Here is a 17809-nt window from a genome sequence, read left to right on the forward strand (position 1 = left end):
TATACCACCATAATTAATGTCGTATAACGGTTATGCTGTAGCATTATAACCAGAGAACGTAATGTATAAAATGTATTGTTGAATCAAATGTACAGCATTTTTATGCTTTATATAACCATAACTGTTTTATAACAGTTGTGCTGTACAGTAGGCCTAATATGAGAAAGAATAAATGTATAAATGTATTGTTGAATCAAAGGTACTGCCTTTTATAATTTATGCAACCTAAACTTTTTGAACAGTTATGCTGTAGTATTATGATTATGAAAATGTACTTTGCATTCGCTCCTTTGTAATTTAGTTACGTTTTATTTAATTTTTAACAATATCGTAAATTCATTATATTTCAAACAAACAAAAGCACATAATGACGGGGATATTATGCTCAAATGGAGGTCACTGTTATCTTACATAACGTTCTCGTACTGAGGCTAGACATCAGCGTACCTCGAGTTAACGTATATTATGATAGGATAATATATATGAAGAGTTTGTTTGCAAAAACCGATAGGTCCATATTTGCCAAATGGAGATATTTGCGATTAAAGGTCAAGAAAAATATAGAGAATAATAAGAAAATTTTTGCTTCTTTTGACCGTAACTTCAAAAATATACCTTTATATGTAGTGACCAATATATCATTTAAAAGGTATTATTTTGTACTTAATGACAGAGATCGTACTTCAAAATCTTCAAAAATGGACTTATCGGTTTTTGCAAACAAACCCTTCATATATATATATATATATATATATATATATATATATATATACACGTATTATATATACATATATATATTTTATATTTATATTCATATAATCAAATACTAGTTTAAAAAGGTAATTTGTATATGAGACAACGGAATTTCGCATTCCTTGTGAAACTCACACGTCGATTGCTATTTCTTTCAATCATGATGAAAAGAACTGTTTTATTGAATGCCATTCTATATATATTTACAGCACATAATCACTGACATATTGATTGAATACAAAGTACACATAAGATGAACTCACTTCACATAAGTAAGATAATAATATACTAAAGAAGAAGAAGAAGAGTAAATGCGTATCAAGATGGACAAAAGGAATCTTCATGTGACCCGGTGTCACAGTAGTGGCCGTTTTCTTTTTCTTTTTCTTTTTATTTCAATTTAATGGTATGTAATGGCTATCGGTATACCAAGTATACAGGACGAAAATCAGAAATATTGTATCTACTGGTTCTGAATTGGATTTCTTGTTTTTGTTTGGTCGAGCAATATTGTGGTGACAGAATCGAAAAATTTTAATCGTTCCCAGTATCAAAATCATGTCGTATGCACTCTCCGCACGTTACCACGTAAGATTTCCATCAAATTCGAAATCAGCCGAGATTAAACTCAGAGATATTCATTTTTTTTTCAATTGTTATCATCTGTCATTTCATATAAATCGTGACACTTTCAGTCGTGCACAAGTAAGAATGTTATTTTTCGTCACTTTACCAGTGAACCGCAGCTACAAGGATATGCCTTAGCTAGGCCTATTTGCGAGGTAGGATATACAACAATATTATGGACTCTGTTGCTGAATTTCTTATTCATTTACTCATGATTCAATAGTTTATCATTCATTCATATTATGCATTTGTTGACCCCTTCACTTATGTAGTGTGAAGTTTTCAAATGCAGCCACAGCATTCAAATATCAGTTATGGACAACTCAGAAGTGACTGGACATAGTTTCTTCCTTTGGAAAAGTCAGAATAGGTATGATAATATAGAATCTAGGCCTACTTATTTTTGCATTGCGCGGTTAGGATTACTAATCTTCCTGGTGGGTTTTATGCCGCGAATAAATTAGGCTGGAAAACAGTGCGAAGAGCAACAAGCAGTGATGCATTACACAGAGCCACTTCCCTGCCTGTGGCAAAATTTGGACCTATTTCATGATAACATTATGGCGTCTATAATAGAGCAATCAACGACGGGAATGCATTACATGCGCGATGTACACAATTCATCGCACAATTTTAACTCCGTTCGCCATTTCCAGTCATCCAAGATGCCAAACTTTGCGCGCAACCAACGAGTATTGTAATCGTGCTCCTCACAAATGCCTTACTCTTGACGTAATCTTGTGACGACCAAGGCGGACACATCCGACCTATGAGAGCATGGTTGTCTACACACAGAGTTCGCGCACAATATTTGATAGCCAACCAGCTGCTGTACCGAGCTCAGTGTCAAAAGTCACCTCACATCGAAGAAGCTCAGAAAATGATGACTACGTTCCTCCATGTTTGAGCGCGACAAGAGAGGCTCCAATTACTTCACAGTTTGAATATCAGCAAATATATCACAAATCATCCCTTTTCAAAAGGAACATCAAAAGGTATCAACTGTCTTCAGTAAGAATGTCGGTAGGCCATGTACCGCGGAATACCGTTCAGTCCTCAAGGCGTTGCCAACATCGGCTTCCGGTTCACCGGTTCTGCTGTCTGTTCCGTCCGACATCCCGTCCGTTTCTGGAAGCCCATGTCGTCGAAGGCCTGCTTGATCTCGAAGAGGATGTTGTCGGTGTCGACGTCGTCCAGCTCCTCCTCCACGCACTCGGGCTCGGGCTCGGCATCCTGGAGCTTGAACGACATCCACGTGGCTCGGTTGCGCTTTACCGTTGCCACTCGGCTCCGGGGCTTGTATCCGGGAGCCTCCACTGTTATGGTGTATAGTCCAGGCATTAAAAGCCGCCAGAAGTCACCGTCCACAGCTGTTGTACGGGGATTAACAAGAAGGCAGAGCAGTGGAGTTTAGTTAAGCCTTAAGGTAGAACTTTAGACAGCATCGAACTGTAAAAGCCTACATTAACTTAGAAATGTTAAAATCTTAGATACCCCGAGGCGATATGGACGTATGCGCTTGGAGAACAGGAGTTACTATATCGTTTGTTTAAAATCATTGTCTCGTTAACATTACAGAAATTGTAGAAAATTCCATTACTTCATTTCTTGTTCATTCTGAATGAAATTTTAGCTTTACTGTCTGTTTGACTTTATTCAGAGTCCATAACGGAGGGCCATTTCCCCTGTGAGTCACAACAGAAACTATCCTCCTCCATACAATCTACTGTCAGACAAGCCTATAGATTGCCATTCTTAATATCCACAGTGGTCACATGAGCACACGTGTACATGACAGCTTTCAGAAATCCAATACAGTGTGACTCATTTTTCGGGGTGGCCTTTAATATTTTCCTTTTGTGACAAACAAAGTTAGTCGACAAGGGGGCGAGTACTTTCCGTCACGTCTGCTAGAACTGCCGATCTTTTTGAAGGAGTTTCTGCATTTATTATCCTTTTTATATATCATATATTGTACCGGCATGGGCAGACACCCTGGAGAATGCTACAGGGATGGTCTTCCTGGAACACGGACGTATGAGCCCCACGTGACCAATTATGAGACAGGTAACGTCTGATGGCAGTATAAATCTTCTTTCTTATTCTTGTCAAACCCTCTTCGAGTGTGCAATGACATGAGATTTCGATTGTTGGGGATGGGGGTACGGAAGAGGGTTTCTAATCAAAGAAAAAAGAACACCGACCCTGTATTTCCTAATTTCCTATCTCAGCCCTTTGTCGATTGTCGTAAATTGGACATGATTTGTCATGGGAGAGACCATCAATATTGTCGAGTTACTGGCATGTAAGTCATAAGTTGAAATCCTAGAAAGTGATTGTCGACATGATTACACCGGCAATATTGTATGATATTAGATTAGGTATCCTAATACGACACTCGGATTCTTCAGTTGGATTGCATATGAATGGGAAATCGCTTAAACTTTTGCAATATGCAGATGATACCCTTTTGACACTCAACGGTTCAACCCAGGATTTACAAAGTGCTCTTACAATACTTAATGAATTTGCAAATATGTCCAACCTCAAAATTAACGTAACTAAAACTCAAGTAATATGGATTGGGAAGAACAGAACTTTCAAAAAAGAGATTTTACACGAGTACAAATTAAACTGGATATCTGAAGGATATTTCAGGTACCTGGGCATTGACTTTTCAGTTAAATTATCTGAAATGGTTAATCACAATTATCAAGAAAAGGTTAAAGAGATAAAATGTCAGAAAGCGATATGGCTGAAAAGAACATTGACTCCCTTAGGAAGAGTAACGATAGTAAAATCTTTATTGATACCCAAACTGAATCATTTGCTTTTATCTCTTCCAGAACCAAAATTAGAAATTATGAATGATGTTAACCGATTTTTTTATAAATTTATTTGGCACGATAAACCTGATAAAATAAGTAGGAAACAAATGTGCCAATTATACAGTGATGGTGGGGTTAAAATGACAGATATTTTTATACATTCTAAATCACTCAGAATATCATGGATAAGAAGATTATTTTGTTATTCAAGTAACGAAAATCTCACTTTACATATGTTCCAATCATTCTTGCCTCCATCATACACATCTCTCCACTTATTCATGGGGGCTGAACATTACAAAGAATTAGCCATTTCAATGCGCAACCCATTTTGGAAAGAGGTATTATTAGCCTTTTCAGATCTAACTCAGTCCATTGTAGATAATATCGCATGTCAACCCCTTTGGAACAATCCTAGAATACAAGTTAATAATAATGTAATTTATTATAAGTCATGGTGTGCTAAGGGGGTACGTTTTGTTAACGATGTTCTAGAAACAGATGGAAAATTTCTTTCATATTTTGATTTTCAACGTAAATACAATGTACAAGTAAACTTTCTTCAATATTATGGTTTGTGTAATGCTATTCGATTTGGCTATAATAAAAGTGTCATACCTAAGATTATGGAACCTACATGTATTATCCCTGAAACATTGTTTTTAATACTGAAAGTGAAAAAAGGTTGTGCACATATCTACCAGGCTTTTTTGAAACATAAGACAAAAGAATGTAAAAGTCTTATAAAATGGAAACAGGAGTTTGATTTTGACAATATCATTTGGAGTTTTTATTACCAAATTTCTTTTTATTCAACTGTCGATGTAAACATGAGATGGTTTCAGTTCAAGATGCTAAATAGAATTCTTTATCTGAAAGACGCTTTATTGAGATTTAAATTAGTAACAGATAACTTATGTATTTTTTGTAATAACAGCGAAGAAACAATTATGCATATATTTTGTTCTTGTATATATTCAAACGAGATATGGTCAAAACTTGAGCTTTGGCTGTCCCGTAATGCTATTCATATTAAGCTTACAAATCAAAATAAATTATTTGGTTTTTATGGACGTAATAACAGTGCCCTCAATTGCATTGTGATTATAGTAAGGGAAGAAATTTTTACAGCCAAATGCAAAAATTGTTTGCCAGTTTTTGAACAAATCATGTCAGCGATAAAAAGTTATTATGATATGGAAAAGTATATATGTAAAACAAATCTGAAAGAAAAGAAATTTATGAAAAAGTGGTTACATTTTACTAAATGTTTCTGATTGTGTTTTCTTATGAAATGATTTGTCAGGTAATTTTCTGACACTTTGAAAAGAATTTGCAATTTATAATTGATTTTTGTAACTGTTTGCTGTTCTTATTGTATTTAGAATGGCCAAGAATATCATGTGTTAAATCTGCATGTACATACATATCCCTTTTTGTATATATTTGTGTGTATGATATTATTTAATAAAGGAACCCTGTGGAAGGGGAAAAAAAGGAAAAAAAATATTGTATGTATCGACTCATTTCCCTTCGAGACTTCAACACCAACAAACTCGAGCAGATTTTTGCTAGGTGCTCATATTCTGGCAGGTTTATGATGCAGCATGGCTTATCTTTAGAATGCCGATGACAAGGATACGATTAATCCATAAATTATGCGTCATAAATGAACAGGTGCGCGAGACGCCAGCAACGCCGTGTGCGATGATGATGATGCGCCGGAAACAGTGATCTCGACAACTGTAGTTGGCAGTGATCAACATCGCAAGAAATCTCCCAAATAACATTTTCTTTTTTGGCTCGTTTTACTTCTCCTATGTGATAGACTACTCGAAATGTGATTAACACTTGGGCATGTTGTGTCAAACCGCCCAGGAATTTTCGTCTCGTTATTCAGACGTCCATTTTTTCTTTTTACTCTGCTCGTTTTGTTTGCCTGTTCTGATCATGACGTTGATGTAACTCAAGGCACAACTTGCGCGGTTGCTGCAATTTTGTTCAAACGAGAAATGAAAGTTCATACGTCAGAGGAAATAGCAGGAACGAAAGTTTGTCGTGTGGGTGTGGCAATTCCCACTTTATTTTTCCTACCTCAGGGTAAGAAGATAAGAGATCTTTCTTTCTTTCTTTCTTTCTTTTTTGTTTACTTAACTCCCTGCCTATTATGATGAACCAGGTGTGTCGTTCAATATCGTATTCCGGAGGCAACAGCTCAAAAAGAAAAATACCTTTCTGAGGAGCATTGGAAGAAGTTACGAGTAGTTTTAATCTATGAGCTCTCTCCAAGCTCATATGATGCACAGATGCTCTGGGACTTGGGGTGTTATCACGTGGGATGTGATGGCTAGCGAGGAGGAGGGGGGGGGGGGTAAGACTGACTAAAGGGAGAGCTCTAGAGGAAAGTGAGTTTTTCCGCTCGCCGAGACCAGGGAGGAGATGAACGGGACTGGTTCGGGATGACATTTCAATCATGCGTGTCATGATGATTCCCGTCTCATCCTATTATCATCCCACGCCTCCGAGTATCTCTCTTCTCTCCCTCCCTCTTTATTTCTTTCTCTCTCACACACATCTCTTTACCGTTGCCAAAGTAAGTGCTTTATGGAATCAATTTGGAACTCTACACTTCATTCGCAGACGGGATATTGGATTGGAAGAATAGCGTGGGCGCGGGAAGGCGCGATGCTTTGTTTCAGTTTATAGTTTCGTCGCGATTATCGACCAAATATGCCGGGGATAAAAATCCTTCCTTTTTTGGGCTCAAATGACATCGAAATAGGGTTCTATCTCTCTCTCTCTCTCTTTTCAGGAGCGTGACAGTGTCTAAAGCTGTCATTTCCAAACGCTCCATTGCAGCTTTCGCCCACTTCAAAGCCCACGCCAACAGATGTGCAAGATGGCATTTCCTCTTTAGGACTGCTTTGTTTTTGTTTTTTGGTCTCAACTTGTTGTTATTTTTGTCTAGGACACTCCTAAAGAAATGTTGTTTCTTTAGATGCATGCAAAGGAAGCGTTCGCGGCGCTTTTTAAAGTTGTTATGAGATCTCAACATTATAGTCTGCTATCTTTTCAGAGCTAGCTCACGCATGAGCTTATCCTGAAAATTGCCGATGCCGGAAGTAAAGGACGTTTTGATAGAAATAAAAGGGAGGAAAAAACACAGAGACAGACCCACGCGCTAGTCAAGGACGATGTGGGATATACAGGTAGTACAGGCATTGTCTCGCGTTTTTTAGCTCCCAATCTCAGCTTGCTAACGGAGGTTAATCTCTACAAAGCATAAAGGGCTTTAAATATGTCATCAAAGATGACAAATCATCCCTCTCTCTTTCTCTCCCCGCCCCTTACACCACCCCCCTTGACCTCACCTTTCACCTCTATGTCCTTTGTTCCATGTTCCCCTCAACCTTTTCAATCTTTACTCGACTCCCCCCGCCCCCCCCCCTAAAAAAAAAAAAAAAAAATAGGAGAAATGAAGATGTCATAACTATGGTTGATGCCTGCGGTTTTGAACATAAGAGCAGCGCTGTGTTCTTGTGAACAACCAGATTTGTTTTGATATATGCTGCTGAAGGTGAACTATTACTCATTATTCCTGCATGAGAATTCCTTAAGTCAGATGATCCGTAGAAAAAAAAAAAAATGTACGACGTTGTAAAATGTATGGCACATACGGTACATAATACGGGGGGAAAAAAAGAGGAACCTTTTGGTAAGATGGACAGCTGAAGCAAAGTGGCGTCCTACTATTCGAAATGTGAAAATGATAATTCTCTCTTTCGTGGTCAAAAGTATGCTAGAGTGAAGTAATTCACGATGATTACTTGACATGAAACTCATATTATGGAAGTGTGTATCCGTATGAACTACAGACAAACGGGACATGCCCTTGTAATATCATGGCGGCCCAATTTGGATCATATTGTCTAGGCGAGCTACAATGAACTTACCTGTTGTGACGTCATGGTTGATGGCGGGACCCGTGACCCTCACTATCGCGTCGGCTATCGGCTGATCCTTGCTGTCGGTGACTCTCCCTTTGATGCCTATATGAACCTACAGCAACATGGGCACAGCGAAAAGAAAAAAAAAAATCTGACGTGAAAATTTATAGTACATGTACGTTGCTTAAACTCGTAAACTACGCGCTGGTGGTATTGACCGATTCGGGTTCGTTGAGGGCAGCAGACATTTTATGGCACTGGGCGCAGCCATGAGCTCAAATTGCGGTGTCTCAGCCGACCCCCCCTGCTCTCCCCCACCCCACGGGCAACATGTTTATCGCGCACTTGTAACAAAGTTTCGCGCACTAAGCAAGCATTCGCGCACTCAGTACGAGACGCCCATTGGCTAAAACAACCATGCATCAGTTTCTCATTAAGCGCGCGTGAGAGGGGTGGGGAGTGGGAAGGGGGGGTCGGCTGAGACACCGCAGTAAATGGCGCTGCCCATGCCAAAAATACACATAGCGCGTCACAGAATCGGTCAATAGACTAAGGCAACCAATGACATTCACTTTACTCGATGGAACGTGTTTATCCCCCTGCCACAAAGGCAAGCTTGCTTGTGTCAGTGACCTTCTGCAAATCAAACGCTTCACTCCTCTTTTAAACAACTGTGAGCAGAGCGTTTTTATGTATTAACCGCATTAAAAATTAGTCCCCGGAGAGCTGTTCAGTCTGCATTGTCGTGCGTTGTACAGCTCCCTAAAGCCGCATTACAACTCGACATGACCTAAATAGCAACAAATGGAGCAATTATCGTCTCCTGTGTAAAACATGGGACAGGTGTCTGAGAAGTCAGTGACAAGTTGAGGAAGATGCATAAAGACACTCAAAAACAAAACAAAAACAAAAACAAAAGCAAAAACACAGATTCTCTTTTTTAATCCTTCCATTGCCACCGGTGAGGGCGCTAGCATCCCTCTTCTAACAAATCCGAGGATAATATTATGTATGTCTGCGGGGAGAGCGTGAGTAGACAAAAGGTATGATTGAAACGGTAAGCGCTAGCGACATGTGCCCCGGAAGTAATTGTAACTACCCTGGGGAAACGAGGTTCATGACAAGGTCATGATGCGCTTCTTGATCTCTAAAAAGGTGTGTATGTAGGGGAGGGGGACGGTGGGGGGATCATCACCGTTGGGAAGAGAGTAAGAGAGTGATGCTTAAAATACACCAGTCAGACTTATGTTTAAGACCCAAGATACATATCAGACATGAGTGACAGCACAAGTCCTGGACCTGGTTTGCATATTCTAATCTTATGCGAAGTACACCATCACCTGTCACGCTGCTGCTGCAGCGAATGTCGACCAAGAAAAATAACGCGCGGGAAGCGATTGCCATATTATTTCCCATGAGTCAAACACGGCATGACGGAAATAGAAATCCCAGGTTTCGGGCTACAACCACAGCACACATTGTTATAATCGGACAGATACGTGGACAGATAGACAGACAGACAGATAGACAGACAGGACGATAGAGAGAAGAAAGAAGGTGACAGATACCAACGACACAAGGGAACACATGGATTATAGAGTCGAGCTATAGCGCACACGTGCAGCTGCCGTAGCCTTATGGTACTGAAATTATTATGATGCGATGGGACAGCAGGGCAACTATATATCGCAGTCCAAGTTCAAGTGAACTTCGAGGAAATGAGTAAAGTCAGAAAAACGGAATGGTAGGATTCGCAATAAAGTCGGACGAAAGAAAAAGAATATATTTCAGAAGTTCAAGTGACATCCCATGCTTTCTTTATCCAGTAACGTCAATTGCACTCTATCATGCGATGTAAATAAAACCAGACGACGACGTCTTCGCCATTCAATTGTCTCGTAGGTTTGTGAAAAGGGAATAAAACAAACTAATTTATCATTGTTTGCTATATTTAGCAACTTGTAATGGCGCCCCGTACCTCTTCGACTAATCATGAATTTCTACAGGTGATTACATATATCATGTCCATCAATTTGATGTAAGCTTTATCATTCTTTATATTCTTTTTTTTTTTTCAAGCAAGGAAATTAAAGTGAAGTCTTTACATGCAGGTGAATGTGAGGCTTGGTTGTGATCAAATTCGATTTTTTTTTTTTCGTGAAAGCTTGTAACATCTTAAAATTCCATAACCTTCAAAAATTCTTACATAATATCTAATTTGGTGAAAAACTACGGTTCAGTTTGTGTGATTACACTTGATTAAAGTAAACTTTCAAGGGATGGTATCATTTCAGTTTTAAGATGATGAGGATCGAGTCCTGTTCTATTTTTATTTTTGTAAGATTATTGAAAACCACTTATATGATTAATATTAAAGAGCCTGCAAATCTAAGAGGAATTCAAAGTTTTGTGAAAATGGTTGAAATACCCCCCAAACAAAGTCGTCCTAATAAAAGGTGGGCCCCACCTTTTATTAGGACCACTTTGTTTTACTTGTTTTTGAACATCTCAGCCATTTAAAAACAAATTTTCATAAAATAAACTTTTAATTCTTCTTGCAGAATTGTATAAGCTCTTTAATATTTCACATAAGTGGTTTCTAGTTTTCTCGCAGAACGTTAAAATCTGAATCCTCTATCTCAACCAAAACTACACTATCCTTTTACCATGGAAAATGGGAGTGGGACTGTATTGCTACAGTGGGGGCCTCAAGGCGTCTTACTTACCCTCTCCATAAATGAGAGCAGGGACTCCTTGTTGTCATTCCATATCCGAGGTAGCCTTGAGGGACTGGGGAACTTGAGGCAGCCGATCTCCACGGTGATTTCGAAGCAGTTCGTCGCCAGGTAGTTGTAATCTTGCATTCCTGAAAGAAGAAGAAGAAGAAAAAAATTGCATATAGCATGCATCATCTTCAGGAGAGGGGAGGGGAGGAGAAATGTTGTCTCTAATTGCGGTATATTCCAGCGTTGTAACTGAAAGCGATTGAAAATCTTTTTTTCCCCCAACATGCCCACTTAAGAATATGACATGTGTAATAGCAGGTCTTTTGTTTGTATGTTTAAAAAGAAATAATGAGGAAATGAAATAAAGTTAATTCAATTCTCATCAAATCCATTTGGGGCCTATACACGGACACAGATTGGTAAACACGGTTCTGCGCGTTGACGTAGGACCACACACAGTTGAATGTTTGATAACTTATGAAGCTAACGTATTTGAAAAAAAAAATATCGTTAGACTTAAAGAAGAGAAAGGGTCCACCTTGTGACAGTGTGATGGCACTCGATATGAAGTACAGTTTTATATAGATATCATCATTCAATACCAATCAATGTTCAAGAATAAACGTACACGATACATATTTTGTGATGACATACATCACAAATTTGGTAATGGGCTGTTAAACCCTTTGTCAGACTGAGCAGTTCAGCGCGATCTATCCCTGATGTTTATAATCTTATATCCCCATTTTGTTCCCGAACAGATTGTATTAAAAAACGTAGTGGGTTGATAAATCGGATATACTTCTTCAAAGAGGCATTTCATTAAAACAGTATAAATTTAATCTTAGTTCTATATGATTTTCTTTTTCATGAGTGTATATGAAAATTTAATCTACTTTCTCATTCTGGAGCAAATTGTCCACCACGACATAGTGCTCCATTTAATATTAAAAACAACAACAAAATACAACAAAATTTTACCAGTTTCATGCCTACAAAATATTACATGTCACAGTTTCAGAGTTGAAGGCACAACTATGTACTCATCTCAGCATAATACATATATTCAGTCAAGATTCATGCTGGGGTATCTTTCATGAGAGTGAGGGTCTCTTCGGGGTTCATTGCACCGGTATTTTCTCCATTCGGTCAATTTCCTATATCTTCACCACTTAATGCCCAAACGCAAATCGTTCAAGAACGCATCGTGTGAACACTGTACATGACTTCCGAATGTAGGATGTTAGATTTGCGTAGATGTTGGCAGCAAAGTAATCATGTCATGACCTATATAGATATGGCAAGATATGTTCCTATCCCGTGCTCCACTTTTATTTCTACGCACATCCGCGGGCGGCGTCAATATCTTTGTGGGGTCTTCTTTTTTACGAGAAAAAGCATCTACCGCCTTCTAGCACTGCTCTGCATGCACGCTCGATGCCATGCACTTGCCCGTAGGCGCGAACGCATCTCGGTTCATTACCAATGGGCAATTTGCAGCGCTGAAAGACGTGCTGTCGCGCTCAGAATAGACGAGCCCCTAGCGGTTAATGCCCGCCATGGCTCGGGAACAACTGAGCAGAATAGATGGGACTCCTGCCGGGAGGCAGAAAGGAGACCGCCCTGCTCCTGTATAAAACTATGTCTCTGTACTGTCTTGATCCATCATCAAGCTTATCGTTACCGACGAAACAATACTTCCGTCAAAAAAAAAAAAAAAAAAAATATGTTAACTCACTCCTACACCCTATATGATAGCTGGCATCACAAAGCAACAACTTGTTTGTTTGTTATTTCTTTGCGAAAACCTGCAAAATAAAATCGTCCGCTCAAATAATCACCTAAGGACTCGTTAGTTCAACCATGGGAAAACGTGAGAGATCGATCAACGCGCATTACCGTCTTGCAACGTCTGTATAACATCACGTAATATTGAATGATTTAAAGTGAATAGATTGATGCCTATCAAAATATTGATGGGTGAACTTTAATCAAGATAGACGGATCTATCGACAAATATAGTTGGTTATGATGGATGAGAAATGAATGGTAGATACACGGATATGTATGAACGAATAGATAGATAGATAGATAGATAGATAGATAGATAGATAGATAGATAGATAGATCGACAAGTAAATAAATGAGTAAATGAATGAATAAATAAATAAATAAAAACAAATAAATAAATCATATAAACAATAGTCTAAGAGGAAGAGAAAGAGATAGAGAGAGGGAGATTAATTCAAGACAATGTGATAGATAAAAGGGGAATTTTAATACAAAAAAGAGAGGGAAAATATTACATGATTGAGATCTAAGCGTAATAAAACGTGACAAACAGAAGAGATGGCCCCAGACGGACAGTCATGACCTTTTGCCTTGCTCCATCCTATGCACTCTGCTCTCACAGCGGCAAAGAAAGGGCAAAAATCTGAGGTCAATAACTCATCGATTTCGAGTAAATCTCAGTTAAAAAGAAATGATTGCAGCAATATGACAGAAATAAGTGGAATACTATCTGTCGTACAGCCAGGCTTGTGGCTGAGGAATTCTATATTTGGCTTACCCAATATTTCTCCATGAGTACTTTGTCTCAAAGGGTCGCTCATCATTTTGAGACATCAGGCCGAAATTGGGCTCTGTACTTCGCCTGGTCGTGTTCAATGCACTTTTTATCATCATCTCTCTCTTTTTTCCTTTCCATTTCCATGTCTGTTTTTTCTCCTATGAACCACAAACCTGGCATGATTCAATTTGTCTGTGTACAATAAAAATAGAAAAGCGCGCACGCTCGAAGCCACTGCGGAAGCTCGATTTTAGTGCCCTTCCCGTTTTTACTTGACTTTTCCCCCTCTTATGTTTAGCCATATTGTTTCCCCTTCTGGTCTCAGCCTATTCCTCCGTTGACGAGTAGAAAATATTAGTATCCTTTCGCGGACGAGCAGTAGAATAAAGAATTGTACTGTTGAAGTCGATCGTCATCGCTATCGTTGTTGCTGTTGTCATGGTCTTTGCTAGCCAATTTATCCTCCATGCACAAATTTCGTAGACGCACACACACCGTCTTCGAAAATGTATAATTTCTATATTCGCCTTGTTTAACAAATCTCCAATGGACTGCCCTACTGTCACTGACTGTAGGGCAAAACAGAGAGCTATAGCGATTTCGATATATACATTGAAATGTGAAATATACTTTCATGGGAGGTTGGAGCAATAATGTAAATGATTCATTTGAAAATTTGGCAGCAGCTGTCGAAATGTTTTAGATATATATTATATTATATTATATTATATTATATTATATTATATTATATTATATTATATTATATGATATGATATGATATGATATGATATGATATGATATGATATGATATGATATGATATGATATGATATGATATGATGTGATATTATATTATATTATATTATATTATATTATATTATATTATATTATAATCATATTGTATTGTATTATATTATATTTCACTCTCTATGTTAAACTACCTCTTCATCTCTTCAGAGAGATCTGTTTCATTTCATTTCATATATTATTTTGCCTGCAACTTTTTGCAGTATAGAGCGTAGATAAAAGATAAAGCACCCCTAAAACCATTTGAAAGTTCATGTGGAAATGCCTTCCAGATGTGAAGAAGTCATATACAAAGAAAATCCTAACTAAGAAAAACAGGAGGAGTGTACAATGTTTGAAAGCAGACCCCGTTTCCATGGCGACGTGAAGGTCCACAAACTTCGCCTTGAAGCTGCTATATATCAATATTTTTCCTCCCCACCTTGCCAACTTCCCCGAAGCTACAATCCATGGTCTGTCCCACGTCCAGTAACCATGCGATTCACGCCCACAGAACTGGGGGTGTACAGACATCGTTGGCGGCGTTCGTCCACCTTTTCTTGGTTTACCCACGTGGGATACAAGCCTCACTTTCACTTTAATTGTCACATGTCGGAACACCCGTCGCTGGGATGGAACTTAAAAGTGAACTGTCGAGCAATGTTCAAGAAGACTTTCATATAAGTAAAACAAAATCAAACGCCCTGAAAAAAATAACACACCAATAACTTTTCGGAATTTCAGAGTACAAATATATCGCATGTGTATCACATGTTTTCTATGTTTCCGTGGAACTATAAAAGGATGGTATAACAATGGTGAAGATGAGGATTGAGCCTTCAATCACTTATGAAATGTTACTGATCATAGCACTCTAAAAGGAATTCAAAGTTTAGTTGATGAAAATCGGCTTTGAAATGGCTGATATAAAAAAAAAAACGTAAACAAGGTGATCCTAATAAAAAGTTGGTCCCACCTTTTCTTAGTATTGCTTTGTTTTGGATATCTCGGCATTTCAAAAACAAATTTTGCTATAGTTCACTGACAAATTGAAACGATTTCCATGTTATGTTCAAAGCAATTGAAAAGTTGTGAGGCACTGAAATTATCACTTTATCTAATTTCCATTTTCCCATTTTTACTGGTTTTACTTTTGCGTCAAGAAATGTGAAACATTGATATTCTATCATTTTTTTTTTATTTGTCGTCAGATTTGGATGAATGTATGATAGAACCGTTTTCATTCTATTTTATCATTTTACTCCATTTCTTTCTCCAATTGTGAAATGGAGCGGCGCTTCACTTAGTTTGTGGAAAATGATGGAGGGGGGGGGGGGACTTTGAAATAAATCCCAAGTGCAACGGAAATGTTTTGCACCCTACAGGTGTCTGGCTCAATCAGCAGCCTTGTTCCCACCGCGAAGCGAGAACAGCGGACATGGCGGAGCAGGAATCTTTCGATTATTGCGCATTATCGTAACTATCCGATGTCGGCGTGTCGATAAATGCATCGTCATTGTCTTGTAAGGAGAGATACTCGAATAATGAGGACAATGATTGGCAAAATTAGCACAAAGAGGAGACGCATTGTCAAACTTGAGAATCTAGACGATGAAGGGGCAAAATCAAACATCAACTCTATTTTACGACGAGCTTTACATTCTTCCGATCCTTAGAGACCAGGTGCCCTCTGCACTCGAAGATTATTATGAGGATTTGTTGAATATTGTGACAGTCATACCTTCGTCACTAAAATATCTTTATTTTAAGCATTGTTGTTGTTGTAATCAACATCATCACCGTTTCCCTCCAAAGGAGAAAACATGGCATGGGGGGGGGGGTGCACATATTGCTTGTGTCATATACTTTGGGAAAGTACATGACACTTCTACGCAGAAGAGTTTCGTTTTCGTGACAGAAAACAACAATAGGATAGTTCGATCTCGAGTTTCAAAATTTGCCTTTTCTACAATAATAGGGGTAATAGTGATTGATAACTCGACGGGGTTGCCTTCTCGTTAATACTAAGAAGACCGCTTGTGCACCATTCTCCAAACATTTCGCAAAATCTTTCCCCATGGTAACATTATCACAATGGCATAATCGGATTTAGCTGACACATCCAATCATTTCTTTTCCTTTTCGTCGTCTTCTTGTTATCACAAATCAAATAATCTCATATTACATTATTCATTATTACCCTTTAGTTGTTATCATTTCATTATCGGGGAGAGCATTGATGGGTCAATGGTCTTTGCTTCTTCCTCCACACTTTGAATTTATGTCATGTTTGTATGTAGTACATGTGCGTATGGTGTGTGCATTATTACTGTCTTGTGTATAAAATATGATTTTCGTGTTGGTTTGCATCGTTTGTTCTTTTAATCAAGTTGTGGAAATAAATGAAATGAAATAAAATCAAACATTGGATGAATGTTACGCATTGGACTCGAATTGTAAGTCACAAAGTCTGTTCCCAGTGTAATTTATCATAACTGCATTTCTTTTTCTATTTTCATTCACAAGGTCCATAATTTCTTATTTTTTCAATTAGGCAAATTCAGTTAACGTGGCAGACAGTGACAATTTGCTTCGTTAACAATAATGTGTTACTCATGGTCATTCTATTTACAAATACAAGCGAGTCTTTCGGAACTCCTACCCTATCGCCAGGGAGGTGTGTCCCACCTCCCTGCTATCACCAGCTAGCCCCACCTGAACACCAACCCTAGACATCAAGTCACCAGTGTTGAAACACCTGATAGACAGCTGACATCTTCTGTCAATTGGAATTGCTGAGTCATGGTACCTGTTTGGTGTTGGATAATTGCTTCAGTGCAATAACACTTCCCCATATTCGTCCACTCTTCTCAACCTTCACATATTAATATAGAAGCTCTGTTCTGGGGAGGAGTATAAATTGCAGGTCATGACAGATAGATTTTATGGCCTGAATGGCTCCCTTTGTAACTATTATTAGCAAGAAAAACCCCGAGAATGTGGGTTGCACGGTGAAAATAAATAGTCCATAAGTACATATTTCTTTGAACCCAGTATCAACGGTTTCATTTTGGTTGCTATGGAAACATGCTCAAAACTGAAACGCGGCTAGTTAGTTCGCAGATAATGGGCGACGAAAAGTGCTACGAACTGTGATAAAATTTTAGATTGAACTAAAAAGAAAAATCCGTAGCCATGCACATGTTGATGTCAGTCAAAATGAGTGAAGTCCAACAGACGCAACAGCAAACTTTGATTGTAATAGGCACAACAAAAAAGAGGGAGAGGGTGGAAAATTTTCATATGTGAGTGATTTAACCACTTCAACCCCTCGCTCCTCGACAGTTCCTGTTGCTAAGTCATAATTATGGTCTACAGGATACAATTCTTCGTTACAAAGTCCGTTGAAAAAGGAGCAAATCCAACGGGGAATTCGTGAGGTGATGACATCACCATTATCCTCTAGTTTTCATGGTGACTGTTGACCGATATTTCTTACTTAGTTTCCTGGTGAAACCTTTCCTAACTGGGCTATCTCCTTTCATGTGTGATTACCAAGGCGCTTCTGCCATTTG

At 38.5% G+C, this 17809-nt stretch overlaps 1 protein-coding gene across 1 annotated transcript in view; it reads right to left on the minus strand.

Annotated features, from left to right (window-relative positions):
- Window positions 1-2436: 2436 nt before the first annotated feature.
- Window positions 2437-17809, minus strand: part of LOC140240608 (carboxypeptidase E-like) — a 60954-nt gene continuing 45581 nt past the window's right edge. The window contains exons 5-7 of the mRNA XM_072320365.1: window positions 10882-11021; window positions 8162-8267; window positions 2437-2750 (exon numbers count right to left, since the gene is read on the minus strand). Coding sequence (XP_072176466.1) covers window positions 2437-2750; window positions 8162-8267; window positions 10882-11021 — 560 coding nt within the window. The remainder of the gene's footprint in view (window positions 2751-8161; window positions 8268-10881; window positions 11022-17809) is intronic.

Source organism: Diadema setosum, chromosome 17 (genome assembly GCF_964275005.1).
Source record: "Diadema setosum chromosome 17, eeDiaSeto1, whole genome shotgun sequence".
Lineage (NCBI taxonomy): Eukaryota > Metazoa > Echinodermata > Echinoidea > Diadematoida > Diadematidae > Diadema > Diadema setosum.